We start from the raw sequence: 22,775 nt of genomic DNA, 5'->3' as shown, positions 1-22,775 counted from the left end.
AGTGAGTAAATGATGACAGAACATTAGGGTGAAGTATCCCTATAATGCGTTAGCCGAGTGGTAACGTGACTGACTGATGAAACATTACAGTTTTTTAATACAAATCTATCCACATCCTTTATGATGAATCCAAGTAATAAAAAACGACAGACACTCTACATTAATAGACACATTTTTAGACAACAATGGTCTCACATTTTTATTCACAACTATTTGAGTGGGACCGTAATAGCTGCACTTATTGGATAAAGTACATGCGCTTGAGTTTTGTTCACCCAAGTGATCTTATAAAATGTAATGCCTAAAAACATCCCAATCTGACAACCCCAATCAGAAGTCTGCAAACAAAAGTCAGTAATATTGAAAATTTCTGTAAGATCTCAAAAAATTCTCATCAAAGTCACCTAATCTAGTTAGTTTTACCAATACAATCCACATTAATTTTAAACTTTTACTCATGTATGTTTACATTAAATTATTTAATTTTTAAATAAATCTTTTCTGATATCTTTTTTTACTTTTAATGTCTATGAGACACGTATTTTTACTTATATTAATGATGTGTATTGATGACAATAACAAATGTCTCACAATAAAACTAAGAACATTTAGGAAAACATAATGTAAATACAGTATGTTGACTTTAAACATTGCTAATTATTGTGACTGACCTCCTACTGTCGGTTTAGTGCCTGCCGCTGTTTCTAATCTCAGAGTGGAGAACAACGGCAGTCAAAACATCCTCAAGGTTTTGTGGGATAAAGCCTCTGGTGACGTGGACAATTACCTTGTCAGTCTGACTTCACCTGGTTCAACTCCCATAAAGAGAAAACTGTCTTCAGACACTACAAATGTGATGTTTGACAGCCTAAGCCCTGGAAAGACCTACCAGGTGTTGGTCAACACCACAAGTGGACAGCTGTCTAATCAGAATTGTGCCACAGGAAAAACAGGTAAGGGTAGACTTTATGATTTACACCCCAGATAGCAGGCAAACATTTAATCAATGTTAAAAAAATAGTTGATTTGTTACTGTGAGTTGCATAGACTCAATATGACTTTTGCACCAGCGATTAATGTAGAAAACAAATTGAAACTTTAACAAATCACCATATTTGTGATCAGTGTTTGCTTTAGTTGGGCTCTTGACTTGGGACGTACTGTTAGATTATACACAAACTATACCAACTTCAATGTTTTCAAATGTCATCCAACAAAAATGCTTGTGCATTGATATTGAAATACATGTTTTGTAAGGCAGAAATTGGAAGCTGAAAAAATTTCAAGCTGTATTATTGTTCTCAATTGCATAAATTAAAGGATGCTGACACAGTCAAAAATCAGCATTCATCACACATTATTCTAATCCCTCTGGAACTTAGACCAGATTTTATAATCGACATGAAGTCATGACATGAATAAAACATGCAAAGGTCTTCCCAATAATGTAGGTAAAAAAAAAATTATTTGTGTGTTAATCTAATAGATTTTTACATTCTATTTTGATTAGTTGATTAGACTATTTGATTGAAGTTAAAAAAAAAATTATTTATATTTATTATTTATATTTATAAACAATTTCATTGCATTCTTTCTACATATATATTAAAGGCTTCGTTCCCAATAAAAAGTTTAAATGGTTCTAAACGTCAATCACTATTCACCTTCATGGCAACTTTTCTATGTAATGTAAATAGGGACCGACGCTGACAATCCCAAATACTCTCCAGTTTTAACAGTTTGTGTGTTATTCTTTTTTAACATTCACTAATCATTTTATAATATTAGTAGAGTTGGTCATGTATGTTTTACATACTGTATACTGTATACTCACTGTAAACTCACCTATTGCACTGCTACTTTAATAGCCAATGTCAATAATTTATGCATACCTAAGTCACTTGCACTATTTTAGTCTAAATTATTATCTGTTCATATCCACCTGTACATTAATGTTCATAGTATATAGTCATCTGTATATATTGTTCATAGTATATACCTACTGTCATATTTTCATAGAACACACCTACTGCAAAATATTTTTATAGTCCATGCCCACTGTATTATATTCTCACTATTGTATTCTGTATTTATTCTAACTGTATATCCTGCACTTGCTAACTGCACTTCTGGTTAGACCTAAACTACATTTCGTTACACTGTACTTGTATATGTGTAATGACAATAAAGTTGAATCAAATCTAATCTAAAAAATACAATTAATATTGCAGCTCCAGGGAAGGTGTCAGATGTTTTCATTGAGAACTTGCCTGAGCATGGTGTGTTGAAGATCACCTGGACGCACCCTTCAGGAGAATGGGATCAAATCCATGTGGTGCTTTTAAATGGAAGTGAGAACCTAGCTAACCGAACAGTAAATGGAACAGCAAGAGAAATTATATTCTCAGGTTTAAATCTGCAGCCAGGAAGATATTACAGCGCTGCGCTCAGTGTGAAGAGTGGAGGCCTGGCTTCTACGGTTTATTACCAAGAGGAACTAGGTAAAACCGGCATGTCAACTATAAATGGTCCTGAAGAGATTGAGATTATACCAAACAGAAACTTTCTAGAACCTGATATTTCTAATATTTTGTGAGGTGGCTGATTTTTATGAAGTTGTACAATATGAATTGTTCAAAAACATACGATTGTTTGCAATACGCGATACTGAAGTTAGCCCATCGCTAAACCTAACGTCACTGCCGTAAAAGCAAATTGTACGAATTATGTTTTCTGTAGGCTTTCCACCTGTGTCAGAATTACACATTCGTCACACAGACGAAACGTCCATAAGTTCTCTGTGGAGTCACGCTTCTGGTTCACGTGATGGCTACATAGTGCAGCTTTTCGAAGGCAACAACTCAACCGTTACTCAGGCACGAACCTTAAGCCGTGACATGAGAGAGTGCACCTTCAACGTTCTCACACCTGGACGACTTTACCGGCTTATTGTAACAACCACCCGACAGAATCTTCGTAGTTCTGCAACACTGGAAGGAAGAACAGGTGAGATTATATTTAAGATTGAATTTATTTCATTTTACACTAGAAAAACTGGTATATACTACTGTAATATACAGTACACTGTAAAAACTATTTATTTCATGTATCTTTGAAATATGGTAAGAAGGGTCAATTTACCATAGACTCCAATAGACTGCACATTTAAAAGTCTGGTATAAACTACCATGTCATTTTACTTTTAAAAAATTTAACAAAATATGTGTTATCAGTGCCTTTGATAGTGAAACACTTGAAACTCAGCAACAATGGGAATACAGACAGACTGAAAGCCAGCTGGGAGAGACCACATGGCGATCTGGAGTTCTACCATCTGCAGCTCTTCTTTCACAAACAGGCAGTCTACAACATTTCTGTTCTAACAAACAACACGTCAATTGTACTGTCCTTCCTGAGACCCGGCACTTTATACAAGCTAGTGGTAACTAGTGTTAGTGGAACACAGACCTCCAAATGCGCAGAGGCTGATTGTCGCACAGGTAAATAGAGATATAATATGTACTATATTTTAAAAATGTTCCATAGGTTTTACGGAAAAATACCGGCAGCTGTGGTTGCCAGTAAAAATTTGTAACAAATACGGGAAAAGCACGTAAACCGCTTTGGAGTTTAAAACTTCAGGGCAAATACTTAAGGAACTTTATACATTTGAGTCTTTTATGTTAGGAGCTTTTCTTTAATAGAATGAAAACATTACATTTACTTATTTCTTTGCAATTAATTATTAAAAAAATCAAAGTCCCTTTTACACAAAGCAATATGCAGCATGACTTCGTAAATATATGTAATACAGTTAAAGAAAAGGGGATGACAAATTCATTGTTAGTCAGTGCCTAACTCTAACACATGTTATGACAATCCTAATAAAATATATCTTAGCATTAGCTCCAAAGGGTCAAGATCCAAGGAAAGCAAACACTCATCTCCATAATGGTGACTCAAGAAAAAACCATCAACATCTCTATACAATTCTATAAGAACTTTTGTAGACGTACAACAGAAATAAAGTGACAGTGGTTTCCGTACGTGAAGGTGCTAATAGTATTTGTGGAGTTGAAAAAACTCCTTGTAAAAACTAAGCAAAATTAACAGTGAAATTCCAGTGTTTTCCACATTTTTACGGATGTTTTCTGACAAAACTACTGATTTTAACAGTTAATTTCACAGACATTTTTACAGTGATCTATTTGATTTCCAATATTGTATTGTATACACTATACAATGTATGAATTACTGTGTCACGAATCGGGGGTGGAAGAATCCAAGTGCAGGCAGCAGTAAGGGTTTAAACAAGACTTTAATAAAAAACAAGAACAAAAACACCCTCGATGGGGAAAACACTAACTACACAAGATATCAAAAACAGAAATTAATCACTCCGATCGAACCAACATCTCTCTCTCACATAAAACATAAGACTTTGTCATGAATCTGCTTCAAGACCAAGAATAGACATGACACGAAGGCAGATTCATGACAGAAGCCCCCCCTTTAATGAACACCCCCAGGTGTTCACCAAGGGGAAGACTAACGAGACAAGACCGACTGGGTGACAGACAAGATCAAACAAAGCATGGAAAACAAAACTAGGGGCAGACAAGCAAGAACCATAAATGGATTGGGGTGGGACAATAAAAACAACAAACATGGGAGGGGGGGTAGAGGCAAACAAAAGTTCATGGGGGGAACACAAGAGTCCATGGGAGGAAGTCCAAAGGGGTTGGGACAGGGATGGGCAGTCTTAGTCCCTGGACACGCTCGAGAGCGTGGGGTCCTGGAAGAGTTAGCAGGGGGTACACTGGAGGGAGGCGCGAGAGAGGAACAGGACTTGACGCCGGCTGGAAGGCCGGCTGGTGAACAGGACTTGACGCCGGCTGGAAGGCCGGCTGGGGAACTTGTCGCCGGCTGGAAGGCCGGCTGGGGAACTTGACTTGACGCCGGCTGGAAGGCCGGCTGGAAGGCCGGCTGGGGAACTTGACTTGACGCCGGCTGGAAGGCCGGCTGGGGAACTTGACTTGACGCCGGCTGCAAGGCCGGCTGAGGGACTTGACTTGACGCCGGCTGGAAGGCCGGCTGAGGGACTTGACTTGACACAAAACTCACTAGATAACTTAACATACAGCAGACCAGAACACGAACAAGGAACTCTACATACAAGGCAGGAAACATGTACAGGGAACAGGTACAACGAACGAGCACAGGACAATGAACACGAGGATGTTTTAAAGGGAGACAGACAAAGGATAATTAACAAGGGTCAGGTGCGGGTAATGAAACAGTCAGGGAAGGTTAACGAGGAAACGAGATGGCGGGAACAAAGACACGGACCAGAGAGAGAGCAAGAAAAGCCGATCGAACCAACATCTCTCTCTCACATAAAACATAAGACTTTGTCATGAATCTGCCTCAAAACCAAGAATAGACATGACACGAAAGGCAGATTCATGACATACTGTATGAATTTTTATAAGATTGAAAATGTATGCATGTTATATCTCAGACATGTCTTGTTTATCTCTTATTGATAATGAAATAATAACATAATATTAGGGAGACACGATAAAAATTTTTAAATACTGAGTACGAGTACCGATATTATTCTCTGGTATTTGCCAATGCCAATAGAGGTGCCTGTACCTTTTCACAACACACTGAGACTAATAAAAACAGAATAGCTTCATAATTACAAATAACGCCACCTTATAAACTTTTTGTTTAAATGCATAATTGTATGTGCTTGTCACAAATTTTCAAAGCAATTAACACGTGTTTTGATCACTTGATCACAAAAACTTAAAAAAAAATAGTCCAAATAGTAACAGCTAAAAATGTTAAAGATTTCCAAGCTGACAAGACTGTAAAAAGTGATCAGTTGGATCAACTTAAAAAGATTCTTCAATTGGTAACACTTAAAAAACTTAACTTGGTCCAACTTAAATTTCCTAGCTTTCAAAAACCACCAACATGGTGATCAGTGTTTCAGAATTCAGATAAACTGCCAAAATTATGGTGTTCTCAATGACTAAAATTTAACACAAATTTGTTTTATAGTTCAATGCATTGCCATGTAACATTTTGGTTTTGCTTCTCTTCATAAATGTTGCCAATTGTGATGAAAACCCTCTCACTTGGCACAGAGGAGGGTGAACAGGAGCTTCCTGAAAGGTTGTGTCTTTTTCTGTCTATGACTGGCTCACTCATGTACCTTTTGAGCTCTTCAAGTCTGCCCTCAGGTGTCTGTGCATGACTAGAATAGGCTGTAATTGCTCTATTTTGCTCCAGCAATCTCAGAAGTATTTGTAGTGTTGAGCAGAGGAACACCAACCTACTTTTAAATTACAGATAGATGTTACTGTACAATAGCTGAGTTTGGCCAGTATCTTCCACCCAACTCTCTGGTTGGTGAGACCATCATTGACGATTAGTTGTAGTGTGTGAGCACTAAGGACATGGCTCATAACATTTTCGCAAATCTATGCCTTTGCACCAGAGGACACGCTGTGTGTCAATGTTCCAGTTCTCAAGCTTAGACATCAACACACCCACGAAGCTTTCTTTTGTTGATTGGTACCATTGTTGAGAATTGTGGATTTGAAGCATGAGTGAAGGGTTTTGTGTAGACATGTTCAAAATACTTGTCCCCTCTGGTATGGCAGGGAACATGTTTTGGAAGCACTGTCTTTAAATCAGAGCGATATAAATCATCCTGCCGATTAATGTGGCTTCCGGGTGAAAGTTTGTTGTTTCATAGCAAATTTGGCATTAGCATCCAGGGGATATTTGCCGCTGTTATTTTGATGAAAGTGAACTCTCTTTGCAGATAAAAAGGTCTACATATAATCACGAGAAACTCCAGAGCTGTGCAGTGACTTGTAACAGAGTTTGTGCAGCAAGCTTTGTTGACATAAATGCACAATCCTCCACCTCTGTTCTTACCGGAGTCATCTGGATTCTATTTGTCGGTTTCTGTAAAGCAACTAATCCCGGTCTCCGCTCTCACGAACGTGTCAAAAGTTAACAGCAACAACAACCCTAACAAAGGCATGTCCAAATTTCGTCCCCTGAGGAGCCAGAATGAACGTTTTTATGACGTCTTCTAAACTTCAGATATTGATGACCATATTCATGATGTGATCTCAATAATTGCATTGAATCATTATAACTTTTGCACCTACAATTAATGTTGAATTTTATTAAACTACCAGTCTTTGCTTTAGGTGGGCTCTTGCTATGCCTCCTTCTGTATAGACAATGGTATATCAGAAAAACACATATTTCTCAATGAAGAAAGAGATTGTTTTAGTTGTAAATCCATTCAAAAATTCTAAATCTTGAATTGGCTCACTCATTCGGAGTGTGTGTAGCATATGCACAAACATTCAATCAAAACTCACTGCATTGCTTCCTTAACACAGTTTGATATCATCACTCATCTTACAAACCTCAAACAATGGTGATAATTAAACATATCAATGCAATGCTGCGTATCGTGAACGAGTTTTTACTATGATGTTACCCAGCATGCATTGAAGAATTAAGTTTTCCTTTGTTGATTGTCACTATTGTTGAGTTTCAAACACTAATTCATGTCTTTAATCATATACTTACATAGATTTGTGAGTATATTTCATAAAACCGCACAGCTATGTCATAGCTTCAACCTTATGCTGTTGCATCAGAGAACTGAACAGCCAAATAAAAATCATGGGCAGTGAACATACTCGTTCCCCAATAAATATTATGTGTTTAACGTTCAACAATTACTAGCTTATTTATTTGCCATAAATGCATCTTAACACTCAGTTTCAATGACCATAAAAGACCAAATTTATTTAAGGTTATGGGAGTCAAGAGCCCAATTAAAGCAAGCACTGATCACAAAAAATTCAACATTAATTGCAGCTACAAAAGTAATATTGGTTCAGTGCAATTATAAAGAACACCTCAGACATCAATATCAGATGTTCAGAAGTAATAAAAAGACATTGTAAAAACTTTCATTCTGGATCCTCAGGGGATGAAAGTGATTAACAATGTGGAAATTACGTCTTTTGGACATCTCTTTGTTTGGTGGGAATGATAATTAGTTTATGCAGTGATCTTCGCATACTTCTAAGAGTTGACCCTTCGCAAAGCCGTTTTACCGCCAATAAAATTTTGGCAGTGCTGATGAGATGCAGTCCTTCAGCGCGCATCATATAACAGTCAGGGGGCACATAATATCTGCATTATGATAGGTCCAGTTGACTGTCAATCAAACTCCACACGATGGGGTCAATTAAGCATTTAGTCGATTGTGAAGAATGAAACGGCTTCATTTTTATTCCAGGCGGACCATTAAATAGGACCATTCAATTCATGAGCTTTGCACAACAATAACCTGTTCCAATCCAAATGGGATTGGAAAAATGTCATGATGTGCTATATAAAAGCAGCAGGCTGTATTTAACACGTCCTGGTAGTCAAGATGCTTTTTTTATTTCAATTCAGTGTTTAATGAACTCTTGTCAAGTGGCTCAAACAATAAGGGTCAGTTCAGGGCACTCTAAAGTAAGTACACAGCAAAATACCCAGAGTACAATTAAATCTGCTCAGAGAACATTTGGTCCCACTCTGACGACAGTTAAAGTAACTCTGAATCAGAGTTAAAGTTAATTAGATAAGAACATGATTAATGAAGTGATGATTGAGCATTAGGGATAAAGACCTGATGATAATGAGCATAATAACTGAATGAAAAAGAAACACAAGAACTTCAATCGACTTCAGCCACAGATTAAATCAACTGAAGATAAAAAGCACATTGGATATCTCTAGATCTCAGCAGAAGAGGACCTTTGTTCCGAGAATGTTCTTAGAACGTCCCTGCTGGTATCTAATACATTCCCAGAACGTTTTGATGTGATCATGATGTGGAGTTTTTTAAAGGGTATGTTATTTGGTGGACCTTCACAGAACATTCAGGAAGTTCTCTGAACTTATAGGGGACCTTTACTAGAGGACATTCTCATAACATTTGCAGGACCTTCAAGGGACCAAACTACAACATTGCCTGCCAACAAATGACAACCAGTAATTTATGTATGATTTTGGTAACTGAATGATTTACCATCTGGCAATGTAGCTGTCATGTCCCAGGCATGTCATTTTAGTATTTTCAAGTGACAATTTTGACACCAACATCACCTTTACACCTGCAATTAACGTTAAATAATTAAATGTCATCAAACCACCATTACTGTGATCAGTGTTTGCTTTTGTTGAGCTCTTCACTCTTGACTTACCTGTTCTGATACATGTGGTGTTTCAGTAAGAACACTTGTGCATTGTCATGATGTGCAACAAGAAAGTTAAGAGATGACTTTAATTAATCTTGAGATTCTTGATTACATGAGTAATGAAAATGAACTGCAAAAAAGAGACACAATAAACAAAATTTATTTTTCACACACTTAGACATCAACAATGGGGACTGTCATCAAACTATGCAGATCAACTGCAAAGCATGATGGGAGTCATGAATGAGTTTTGCACTATGATGTTACTCAGCATGCATTGCACCATGAAGCGATCGTTTGTTGATCACATGTCAACATTGTTGAGTTTTGTCCGATGTCTGTTGGTGTCTAAGTGTGTCAATGATTTTATTAATTATTTTGTGTTAGTACAATACACTTTAGAAAAAGGAAATTTACATTAATCATGAAAGCATGGACCTCAGTATTACTTAAAGCTTCTTAATTGCACATGTAGCAAATACAGCCTGTAGCAAATTTAACTTTTTAAATGTTATCCCTTTTTCGACACACAAGTGTTCTTACAGAAACACATTGCACGCTTTTGAAGAGGAACTTAATTGACATAATACAAGTCAAGAGCCCAACTAAAGCAAATGGTGGTTTGTTGAAATTCAACATAATTTCAACATTAACAGTATTAATTAACATTGACAAATCAAACATTTTTAATATTGATGCAATGGTTCGTACTTGTAAGCTTATTTTCTGGGGTCCCCTATAAGTTCAGAGAACGTCCTGAATGTTCTGTGAAGGTCCACCAAATAATGTCCCCACACCCTTTAAAAAACTCCACATCTTGACCATATCGGAACGTTCTGGGAATGTTTCAGCAGGGACATTCTGAATACATTCTCAGAACAGAACTACTACTATTTTGTATTTAAAACAAACTGCAAGTGTTAGACGTGCCGCATGCACATATCATAGAGTTAATTAACGTTACTGAAACATTACTTGCTAAAGCTGCCTTTTACATTTTTTAACATTCTCTTTTTTTTGTTAAAAAGACGATAAGTGGAAAAAATACCTATTTTACACCGAGCATATCAGATAAGAAATGTAGTCCAGATCATATGAAGTGATATATTTCAACCGATTTTGACAACATGTCGGAAAAATACAGTAAACGTTGCTTGTAAATCCAGTTTACTGTCTCGCGTTTAATTGACTGCTCAATATAGCAAAAGAAAATCTCAACGATAGTGTTTTCACTACTTTCAACAAAATAAAAAATTGAGAGAGTGTGATGACAGTAGTCAAAAATTAGAATGATGTCAAATTTACCATGACTTCCATGGGCGCTGTATAATAAACACCCTGGCATTAGCGTTAACAATTTTTTTTTGTAATTTGATGCAATGGTAATATAATACTAAGTTTGGTGTTATAACTGTACTTACATTTTTTTTAATGAAATTGTAAAAAACTTTGAAGGATTTATAATGCTGATGATCGTTGAACGTGCACAGTAAAATGGCCAGTGTTAAATCAACACTACTCAGATTGTATATGGTCCCACTCTACAGAGTGTTAAAGTAACACTGATGTAGTGTTGAAGATAATGAGGCAATTAAGCCTTAAAGACAAACACCTGCTGTTAGCAAGCAGAATCAACGAAGAAACGAGAAACACAAGAACTACAACTGACATCCAATCATAACAGTAGAAGAAATCAACAGTAGCATTCTTTTAATCCTCATTAACTTCAACCCTACGTAAGTGTTACTTTTCTTTTTTTAGAGGGGGACCATATACATTCTGATCAGTGTTGATTTAACACTGGCCATTTTACTGTGTCATCACAGGCTTGTGAAAAAGGTCCATAAATTTTTCATTAACCTTTTTAAATGGGACTTTTAAAATTTTTAAATAGAAATGGTTCTAGCTAACAACTTGATAAAAGTAGTGTATAAAAAGCTTAAGAATAGTGCAAAATTGGAGACAAATAAAAAAACTGTAATTTAGTTTATTTAAGGTATAATATCAGTGAAAAAGTTTTGTTAAGACACTAGCAGTACAAAAATACGTCATCCTTGCAGCAAATAATAATTTATACTAATCTACAAAATCTAAAAAAAGATAAATACAAATATAAAAAGTTTACTGAATACATATTAAGAGGAGAGGATACTATACTTGTAGTAGAAGAAAATATGTGTACTTCTTTATCATCATGGCTGAGATTAAACAGCCGTTGTAAATTAATATAAATTAAACAACCATTAGACCAAACAGTTTTATAAAACAAAAATATAAAAACCTAAACTACAGAAAATAAAAAACTACATCAAGTAAAGGTAATGGTTTTTAAAACTTTGTTTTTCAGTGCCTGCTGCTGTTTCTGTGGTCACTGTAACAAATAACAGTCCAAATTCTCTGAATGTGTCATGGAAGCCTGCAGAGGGAGATGTGGACAGTTACATGGTGATGCTGAAAGACCAGGAGAAAATTGTACACACTCTTGCTGTGTCTAAAGCCACAACATATTGTGCATTCGGCAGTCTTGTTTCCGGTCGACTGTACACAATCTTCATTACTACACACAGCGGCAGCTTTAGGAACCAAACAGTTTTACAGGGCAGAACAAGTATGAAATTCTTTGTATGAGATTCTGTAAGAATTATTTATTTTTATTTATTGGGTTTCTCATGTTATATATATATAATTCCATAGCAAAACTTTTCTAATTAATTTCTTTAGATTTTACACTAAATAGTCATTTTAAGTTAAGAATATTTTTAACCTGAGACAGATGTGTGACTTCTTAAAATTGTTGATGTTCAGGATTTTCTTTCCAAACATTGTGAATATTATAACAGCCTTACTGATGTTATATGACTTCTTTGTCAAGAGCCATCCACAGTGCAGAATCCCACAGCCATCCACTCTGCAAGAGATGACTTCCTAAAGGTTTACTGGAATCCAGCGTCAGGGGATTATGACCATTATGAAGTGATGATCGAGTATAACAGCACACTTCTTCAAAGCCAGAACCTCAGTAGGACTCAGAGCGGGTGTTTGTTCAGTGATCTTGTTCCAGGACGACTCTATACAGTGACTATCACCACCTGGAGTGGATTATATAACGCTTCTGTTTCAATACATGGCCGAACATGTGAGTGACTTTATATGAACATGTTAATAACATAAAAAAAACGTTTTTAATTAATTAGTTTTAATTAAAACAAAAATTCTCATTTAATAAATAATAATTTACTTTTTTCAAATGAAATAGGTCTAGATTTAATTGAACAATTTCAAGGTTACACACAGACTAGCGCATGTGTATCAAACTCAAAGTTCGATCAGTCATCTAACCCAATGGCACTTCTCCCAGAATCTTATAGATGTCTCTGATGAGTTGAATCAGGTGTTTTATATAAACAGTGTTCTTTAGAATGTTTGAAATGTCTCCCTAATGAACACACTTAACAAGCTGATGAGATGAATCGGCTGTTTTATGTCAGATAAAGTATTGAAAACTAACTTTTTAAAAATAAATAACAAGTATTCACATTATTTTAATTGCCAAATTTGTGGCTGATTACCTCACACAGGCTTCTGTGTGAGTTGATGGATTGTGATTATGTGCAGTCCTGCATAAACCAGTCAGAGGCGTGGAGTTATTTAACTCGCTCAATGCCAAAGAAATGCAGAAATTCAAAGGTGCTTAAGCCATAATACATCTGGTTTATCAAAGTTACAACAAATGTGTATTTGATAAGATGTGGAGTACAACAGCAGGTTATGCATCAAGCAAACGGTAAAGATAATCATACAGTCAAAACATATTTTGTATTAAATCACTGCTAAATACGTTTCTTTTAAATAACGTTCATTTCAAGAATAATTTAATTCGTTCTTAAGAAAATAAGAATCATTATTCTTGTCAGTCAAGTCAAGTCAGCTTTATTTATATAGCGCTTTTGACAATTTTAATTGTTACAAAGCAGCTGTACAAGAAAACATTGACTATAAGCAAAACATATAAGGTTATGCGAGTCAAAACACAGGTCGAATATCAGACAGACTATACATTCCTATATGCAGTGTTAATTAAATAAAACTATAACATTCTATTAGCCCCCCGGCCAGGCAAACCGTGCAAAACAGTATGCAAACGGTTGCGAGTAACCCAAAATTCCATCGGAGTAGAAAAAAACCTCAGAGGGAAACCAGGCCTAACCAGGGGATTCCAGTTTCCCTCTGGCAAAAGCTGCAGCCTCTGCACAAGCTCGACAGTGCTTGCACAAATAAAAAGATAATTAGATTTAAGATTATCATTAATAATTTAAATTTGTAGAGTCGCCATGTCCTTTGTCCAGCTCTATCATCACAGCATTTGTCAGGTCTTGACATGGACTGCGTCTTGCCTGCTCTAGTAACCTTGGAACAATGAGACAAGACTAGCTGAGAGTAGAGTACTGTTGGCTATTTGAGCTCGGTGTCTGACGTCGCTCAGTCATTTTTGTCAAGTTAACTATATCAGCAGGGAGAGAAAGAAATGTTTTAATGCTCGTTTATTCCTGCACGCATCTGAGAGCTGTATCTGTTAAAATCTACTTTGTACGTTAATTATGAATATAACGGTAATAATAATCATAATAATGTCATCTATTTTTATTTACAATTTATTTAGTATAATATCTTGAAACTTTACAGAGCACCGGTTAATGCAGATTGACTGACAAGATTGAGCCTATATAGCGCCCTATGGTGACCGTTGATTACTTGGCACATTGAATGCGTAAATAAATACATTGAAAATAAAAATATTCAAATAAAAGGCAAATTTGAAACAGAAGAAAAGTCACCTATGATGTGCTATCTTTGAAGGGCAGACCAGAATTTTTAATTAAGCTCATTGAAGGATGTAGGGCATTCTCATCTGTTTGTTATCAAAGCTAACATGATAATGCACAATCATCTGGGTACTTGTACCTGGGTATCAAGCTATGTTAAATTCTGTACTTTTATATTTCAGTTCCCGGTGCTGTGGGTAATTTGTCCTTGCTAGATAGTGGTACAACGTTTCTGAGGGTGACTTGGACTCCGGCTCCAGGTGATGTTGAGAACTATGAGGTCCAGATTTTCTTCAATGACACACAAGTGTTACCAGCTGTAAATCTGAGCAGCACTGTTAGGGAACACACGTTCCCTGAACTCACACCTGGTCGACTCTACAAGATTGTGTTGTCCACTCACAGCGGCTCATACCAGCGCGCTGAGATCACAGAAGGACGTTCAGGTGATGGAAGGCCTTTATGGTAGAAAACACTGCACAATTGAACATTGAAAATGGAACATTTTCTTGTCTTTTTTCCTCTCATGCCACAGTTCCCAGTCAGATTCAAAGTCTTAATCTCACTGTTGGCCCTGGAGATGGTGGTCTCACGGCTTCCTGGTCCTCTGTCGACGGAGACTTGGACTTCTATTACGTGTCTCTTTCTCAGGGGACACATGTGCAGGAGATCAGAAATGTTCCTAAACACATCACACAGATAGAGTTCCACAACCTGTTACCTGGTCAGCTGTACTCAGTAACCGTGCAGTCGGTAAGCGGGCAACTGACGAACAACCGCACAACAAGCGGACGAACGGGTGAGAAACAACCACCCCTCAATTAACATTTTATAAAAACAATATGGCTTTTGATAAAATCAATTGTTACTATATATCAAAAAGCTTCTCTTTGGTTTTTAATGCATTAAACTGAATGTCTAGATATAATTTTAAACATTTACAGTGTTGTGTTTATGTGTGTTTCAGACCCCTCTGCTGTGACAGCCCTGCAGGTAGAAAATGAACTCAGCACCCACAGTCTCCGGGTGAGCTGGAGGCCAGCTGTGGGCATTTATGACGGATACAAACTGCAGTTACTGGATGAGAGCGAGAGAGTGATGGACAACACAAATGTGCCTGCTGATACCAGCCGGCACCTTTTCAGCGGTTTAATTCCAGGCTGCTGGTACAAAGTGGGCGTTCAGACCCTCAGCAGCACTTCTAAAAGCAAAGAGGTCACAGCAGATGGACAGACTAGTAAGAGTTGAACATTATATCAAAGTGTATTTATGTTTTTTTGGTATTGCTTTGAAGTCATCAAGCTCATCTTTGCAATTTTCATCTCAATTTAGCTTATTTTTACAGCATTAAAATCCATTATGCGCGGTCAATTTTAAGAAAGGAACACAATGATTTTTTTTATGTGAAGCATTACCTATAAATTATAGTACCGAACAGTTTACAGATCATTCAGTATTGATTTCACTTCCTCAGCTCCAGCAACAGTATCTGGACTGCATGTGTGCTCCAACACGAGCAGCGATCTAACATTCTGCTGGGCTGCCCCGGAGGGCAGGGTCGATGGGTTCGACCTTTATCTTTATGATCAAAGCGATACCCTGCAGTCCAGCAAGACGCTGGCGGAGGAGACTCAGCGCTGGAGCTTTATGCACCTGCTGCCAGGGACGCTTTACAAGATGCTTATCAAAAGCAGAAGAGGAAAGCTGAACAGTCTGGCCTCTATATGGGCACGTACAGGTGAATATGGTTTCTGAATTATGTTTACTACAGTGTTTCCCACAGGATTTTGTATGACTATGACTCAAGATTGAATAATCGTGACATCATCGCGGCAGTACCATTGACATTGTTCCTCTCTTTCCCAAAATGATGATATGTGCTTTTTCTAAACTAAAAAGGTCGGTAAACACTGAAACACTCTATGCACGCCTTGTGTGCGTGCATGCATCGCTGGGGTCCAGATGACTGTGTGATGCATACTTCATTGTGGATTTTGAAACTATGCGATAATGAAGTGATGACAAGCAGATTCACTGATGCACACAGAAACAACTACAATTGACTTCAACCACAGCTTTTGATGGAATCAAACTGAAGAAAAAGAAAACATTAAATCTCTCGACAGAGGAGGATTAAACTCCACACACATTTTGTTAATCTTTAATTTTTAATATAATTGAGAATTTTTTTTATTGTTAATGTTTTATTGAAAATAATTGTACGGTTTGACATCACCATTATGGTGATCACTGTTTGTTCTAGTTGGGCAGTTTGACTTCTTTAACCTCCATACATTACGAACTCAGCTATGGCTGTCAGGGAAAAATTTATATTAATATGTCCAACTAAAACAAACACTGATCACCATAATGGTGACATCAAACCGAACAATTTATTATTTCAATGACAAAAATATTCTGCTTAATCCCAATATTATAAAGAAGTAATAATGATAATAGTGTTTGTGGCCAAAGTCAGTTGTGGTTCTTCTGTTTCCTTTCTTTCGGTTCTTGTTGTTTCTGTGTCCATCAGTGATTGTTATGCTTGTTATCACTTCGTTATCTCATTCACTCCAACATTCAATGTCACATTTAGCAGCCTGTAGTATGCACACTAAGCTGTGTTCATTTCATCTGGGCTAACCCCTGTGGGTGAACAAAACAGTCTGGGACCCAGATGACAACCCAGATCAAACCCATCTCTTTCCCACATGACTATGCTGGCTGGGTCAATTGACCAGTACTTTCAAAAACAAAGCATATTTACTCGTTTATACTCAGTATTACTCTGTAAATTTCCATTTTTATTGAATGTTCTTTTTTCTAGGTCCTGCCTCAGTCATAGATCTCAAGGTTGAGCATCAGGGTCAGGCTGAAAGTCTTCTTTTGAGTTGGACACGAGGTCCTGGCGGTCTCACTGGATATTCAGTTTCTTTAAATGGGCTTGAGCAGAAGTTGGTTCCAGAGAGCACTCGGGTTGTCTTCCAAGGGCTGGTGGCAGGTCGGCTTTATACTGCAGTGGTTCAGAGCTGGAGTGAAGATCTTACAAACACTGTGACAGCTGTAGGGCGCACAGGTTTGTGCTACGTTCAACCATAAAGCCCTGAAGCATATCACATGTAACAATCAAAGCAATGTCCACCATTAAAGGATCAGTATAACAGGAATTGCAGCATACCATACACTGTTAGCCTTTACCTGCTATTTCTACAGTTATATACTGGCAACACTGTTACCAGCTAGTTACTGTATGTGTTTTACAGTAAACTACTGCAATGTTTTAAGATACATCATTAATAAAATGTATTAATCACTTAAGTCATACAGTCTTAGATGAACATGAAGTGTAAATAACAGATGAACACATGAAATCTGTCAAGATCTCACCAGAGGAGAATTAAACACAAACATCTTTAACACTTTCACTTTATATCTGTCTCTGTGTAAGATCTTATTGAGAATTAACAGAGATTTGACTCTAGTTCACGTGCTGTCATTATGTTTAAAGTCAACATAATGATGATTAGTGTTTGCTTTAGTTGGACTCTTGACTTTACTGACATTTGTTATTTTTGAAAGTGTTTACATTATTGTTTTGCGATACAATGCAATGTAATGTAAAAACACTGAAAAAGATTCTTCAGGAAGTGCAATTTATTATATGTTTAAAAACTGAAAATACATCAGAAAGAAGTAGATGACCATGTTGTGAAAATGTTACATTCATGAAGTAGTAAGATATGTGTGGAAAAAGGGAATACAGCTGTACTAATACAAATATCTCGGTCAAAAGAAATATGTTTTTGCAATTGAGGCACACTTAAGATACTTGACATACAAATCTCATCAATGGTGACAAACAATCTTGAAAGAGTTTTGTGCTATGCAGAATGACAGTGTTCAGTTGATTGTCACCATTGATGCGATTCATACACGGATTGTATGTGTTTCTATGTGTCCAACTCATTCCGTATATCAATTTATGTCGATATATTGTCAGAGCAGTTTAGGAAACTATAATACCATCATTTCTTTACTGAATCACATCAGTTTGAGCATAATTTCCTCCTTCCTAACAAAAATATTTACAGTGCACATATAGGTGGAATCAATATTGAAACACTGATCACACTAATGTTGATTTTTTACTTCAATAAGAGCTTTGGAGATGTGTCCCTCACAGTAACTAGCTGGCAGCAGTGTTGCCAGTGTATTACTGTAGAAATAGCAGGTAAGAGCTAACAGTGTAGTTATAAAGACCCCATGATATCAAAACAGGAGTTTGCTGACTGTAAGCTTTAAAGTAATACATACTCTCCCTAAATTTTACAAAGTAGATTCTAAAAAAATCATATATTTTAAATAAACATTCCTGTATATTATTAGGGTTGTTTGGGGGTTGTTGCACTTTGTAGTTTCATATTTAAATTCTAATGGGTTGTGATTCGCTGTCAATATCATATTATTCATAGGCTGAAAAAGTCTACAAGTTATCCCAGTAATTTTTATTTTTATTTTTATAGTTTGTATTAGCTCTGCAATTCTCATATATGAAGAACAAAGTTTACAACTTTTCATGCATAATAAAGCATAGTTTTGTCTAAGCAAAACTATTCCTATTGTGCCATCGCAGTCCCTGCACCACCATCATCAGTGTCTGTCAGCGGCTCTCCTGGCTTACTAGAGATAACATGGAACGTTCCAGCAACTGGTGACTATGATGATTTTGAAGTGACGTGGTTTCCTCGGGACACAGTTCATATTTCTGGGGATCATCCCACCCGTCGCATCCTGAAAGGACTTTTTCCTGGACGGCTCTATAATGTCAGCATTTACACTGTCAGTGGGAAGACACACGGTCATATGACCTACAGTGCTCCAGCATACCACACCATCAGAACTCGTAAGTACTGAATACTTACCCTCCCTTAAACCTTTACCACTCCTAACACATAATTTTTGATATTTTGGGCCAACTTATCAAGAAACCTTAGAAAACCTTTTTTCTTTCTAGCTCCACTCCAACCCTCAAGCGTTCACTGTTACCCCATAAGCTCCACCTCGTTGTCTTGCTTCTGGACACCTTCAGAGTCTGATTTTAATGGCTATATTGTGGAATGTCACAAGCAAAGCAGCAAGACTCCAGTGTACAGCTACAAACTGGGACACAGTGCTCTTTCGCAGCAGTTTGACCGACTGGAACCCTTTAGAAACTACACTATCTCAATCACGGTTATATCTGGGGACAAGCAGAGTTCAACAGCACAGAACAGGGCTATCACCATGATCGACCGTAAGTAGCAATATAACAGAATTTAAATAAATACACCGCAAAATGGCCAGTGTTAAATCAACACTGCTCAGAGTGTATATGGTCTCAGTGTTAAAGTAGCTCTGGTGTAGTGTTAAAGCTAATGAGCTAATTAAGTGATTAATTAAGAGATGATAAAGCATTAAAGACAAACACCAGCTATTAACAAACAGAATCACTGAAAGAATAAGAAACACAAGACCTACAACTGACATAAATCATAACATACATTAGATTAAATCAACTGAAGATAAAAGAAGACATGAGATCGCTCAAGATCTGAGTAAACAACTCTACAAACAGCATTACAGCTTAACTTATTACTAACCAGATTCTTTATGTCGGACATCCACAGAAGTCATTGTTGAGAATTTATATTGATGTTTCATTGGTCAAAAAATTATGTCACCATTATACTGGTTAGTGTTTTCTTTAGTTAGGTCTTTGCACATTTAAAATTTAAAGAAAGAATTATTTAAAAAAAAAAGAAAGAAAAAATGCCCTCACAAGACAGTGCTTTTGGCTTGTAAGATCTGAGAATGAACAATGAACATCTTATTGGAGATTAATACACTGCAAAAAGACAAAATTCTAATAATTAACTGACAGCACAAAAAATGGAAAAGAAAACTACTAATGCTGAAGAATAGACATCAACACTTCTCCTTAAATCCTTAAAGGGGAAGTTCACTCAAAAATCTACTTTGTGTGATTTTTTCCCCACCCACATGTTTTGGAGCTTTTGACATCTTCGGGGCACACATACAGATATTTAAGTGACATCTGAGAGATTTCCAGGCCTCCTCATAGACATCATGGTGTCGGTTTTTGCCAAGGTCCAGAAAAGTAATAAAGACATTGTTAAATTGGTCCATCATAGTGGCTCAGCTGAATTTCTTTTTTAAGTGACGAGAATGCTTTATGTGTAAACACAAACCAAAATACTTGGCAAAATACAAGATACTTTAATCGATATATTGTCCTCTGTCTTTTCATTCTATGGTTCGCGTTCACAAGAGCACTTCTTCTTCATCTTCATCTTCATCTTGGACAAGAGCACTTTGACGTATACTTTGCCTATTAGGATTGTGTGCCGAATGCCGCATGGGGCTTGCCCCTATTGGACACCAGCACTCTGACTCACAACGCGGAAGCACAACTCTGTGTTTAAATGTAAACACCATTGAGTGGTATGGGTCGCATCTTCTTCTCTCTCTTAGTTCGTCTTCTGTATATTCTGGTTTGAATAATACGGTTAGGGTTGGGCCAATAATACAGATTACAGTTGGGCAAAATACTGCAAGTCTTCCTCAATATTGAAATCATCAGACATTTTGCGAAGATCAGATCATATACAGCGTGCTCTCGTCCAAGAAGTGCACTCTTGAACGTGTGCAATACACTGACAAGACAGAGGAGAATATATTTATTGAAGCCGGTATTTTGGTTTGTTTTCGCACATTAAGCAATCTCGTCGCTTCAAAAATATTCAACTGAGCCACTATGTGCGTCTTTAGTACTTTTCTGGACCTTGGCAAGAACTGACACCCTGATGTCTATGAGGAGCCCTGGAAAATATTGAAAAAAATAAAACAAGTAACCAGTTTAAAATTAACACCTGATAAATGATGTTCCCTTCAGTCGGTCTCTCAACGTTGTGTTGAGAGACTGGGGGTTTGATCTTGAGAACCTATCATCTCCGAGAGGAATTTAAAAACGCCAATGGGCTTGGCTAATAGAACACGCACGCCAGTCTCCGCACTGTACATACTTGTATAAAAGGAAGATGGCGGCGGTCATTCATTCATCCTCTGTTCTTTGGAACCTGCGTGGCAAATGTTGTCAAGCGAAACCGTCTCTGAGACTCACTTCAATCTGCTGGATTTACAACGCAGAGCAGCATCCCTGAGTCAGCATGCTGAGGTAGGTTTCGTCGAGCTGGGATGTTTTGAGAAAATGACGATCTAGGTGTTGCGGTCAATGCTGGCGAAATTCTGGTGAATGTTTCTGCCACCCCGTCTGCTTCCCAGGCGAGTTCGACTGCCGCTTCGGCGAGGTCGACCCCAGCACGCTGACCTGACTCACCCCTGATGGGCGGTGGTAGATCGTCCCATAGCGGGCATACCTTACAGAGGGATTAGGACAAACTTTCTGTCATTGCATCGGACAGCTACCTTCTGGCTTCAGATGCGGAAGATCTCTCTGAGCTCCTACCTCCGGGCTGTCAAACTCAAGTTACACACACCCTCCCCAAAACGCTTGTGGCTGGATCCGGAGGTGCATGAGGAGCTCACTAAGTCCTCGAATGCACCCTTCGGGGTGCATTCCAGGCTAGCGGGCTCTGTAGAAGTGACTTCCCTGGATGGCAGGGAATGACTTCCCCCACCTGGGGGGATGGCCTAGGCTTCCGTCCACGGCTTGTAGAGTATTTTTGACACTCGTGTCGGGGGCTTGCCGCGGGACAGGCCGCTTCCGCTCTCCACGCTATGGCGATGATGGGAGGTCCGACCCAACTCGCATGAGCGAGTTACGCTTTGCCACTGTCCTTGCGCTCCGGCGACGAAGGCCACGGCACATGCTTTGGGTCAGTCGATGTCCACTATGGTGGTCCAAGAGGGCATCTGTGGCTCAACCTTGCACAGATGGGTGACACCCAGGAGGCCCGCCTTCTGAATGCGCCCATCTTGCAAGCTGGGCTGTTTGGTTATACTGCCGTCCTCCGCGGTCCAGAAACAGACGGAGGCGATAAAAAAAAAAGCGGCCTTGACGGGAGGAACCCGGGGAAGACACTGAACCATCCCCCCCAGGGCACAGTGAAGCAGATCGTCCCTCTGGTTCCGCTGTCACGGTTCTTGATGCACATGTGGCTGCTTCAGCACTGGCTTCAGAGACAGGTTGCCTGAATGGCGTGACACAACGGCACCAGGCGGATTACAGTAAAGCCTCAGTGTCTTCGCACCCTCAGATCCTGGTCAGACCTGACCTTTCTCCGAGCGGGGGTTCCAAAACTGGTGGAAAAAACCTCATAAGTTTAACACATTGCATTCTGGTCAAAGCTAAGTACAAAACTCATCATTGACTCCCAGCATGCATTGTGACAAAAAGACTTTTCATTTGTTGGTAACCAATGTTGAGATTTATACCCTGATTCTTGATGTCAGAGTCAAAAATGAAAGGCAGACTTTTTAAACGTTCAAAAAGTCTACGGATTGTTGCAGGAAATTTGGGTCTCCAATGTAATCTCTTCCAAACAAATTTAACACAAACACATAAGAATCTAAATAACATCAGAAAAAAGTCTCAAAGGGAATGCTACTATAATTTCCATTGACATTATATGTT

General features: G+C 38.0%; 1 protein-coding gene across 1 annotated transcript in view; it reads left to right on the top strand.

The window, feature by feature from the left end:
- ptprb (protein tyrosine phosphatase receptor type b) overlaps nt 1-22,775 on the top strand; it is a 66,517-nt gene that overhangs the window by 29,939 nt on the left and 13,803 nt on the right. The window contains exons 4-16 of the mRNA XM_079454998.1: nt 690-953; nt 2,232-2,501; nt 2,740-3,006; nt 3,234-3,500; nt 11,647-11,907; nt 12,172-12,435; nt 14,305-14,568; nt 14,658-14,921; nt 15,090-15,359; nt 15,597-15,860; nt 16,950-17,198; nt 18,756-19,025; nt 19,137-19,415. Coding sequence (XP_079311124.1) covers nt 690-953; nt 2,232-2,501; nt 2,740-3,006; nt 3,234-3,500; nt 11,647-11,907; nt 12,172-12,435; nt 14,305-14,568; nt 14,658-14,921; nt 15,090-15,359; nt 15,597-15,860; nt 16,950-17,198; nt 18,756-19,025; nt 19,137-19,415 — 3,453 coding nt within the window. The remainder of the gene's footprint in view (nt 1-689; nt 954-2,231; nt 2,502-2,739; nt 3,007-3,233; nt 3,501-11,646; nt 11,908-12,171; nt 12,436-14,304; nt 14,569-14,657; nt 14,922-15,089; nt 15,360-15,596; nt 15,861-16,949; nt 17,199-18,755; nt 19,026-19,136; nt 19,416-22,775) is intronic.

Source organism: Barbatula barbatula (genome assembly GCF_947034865.1).
Source record: "Barbatula barbatula genome assembly, chromosome: 4".
Lineage (NCBI taxonomy): Eukaryota > Metazoa > Chordata > Actinopteri > Cypriniformes > Nemacheilidae > Barbatula > Barbatula barbatula.
Note: the sequence above shows the minus strand (reverse complement) of the source record. Positions and strands in the feature narration are given on the sequence as shown.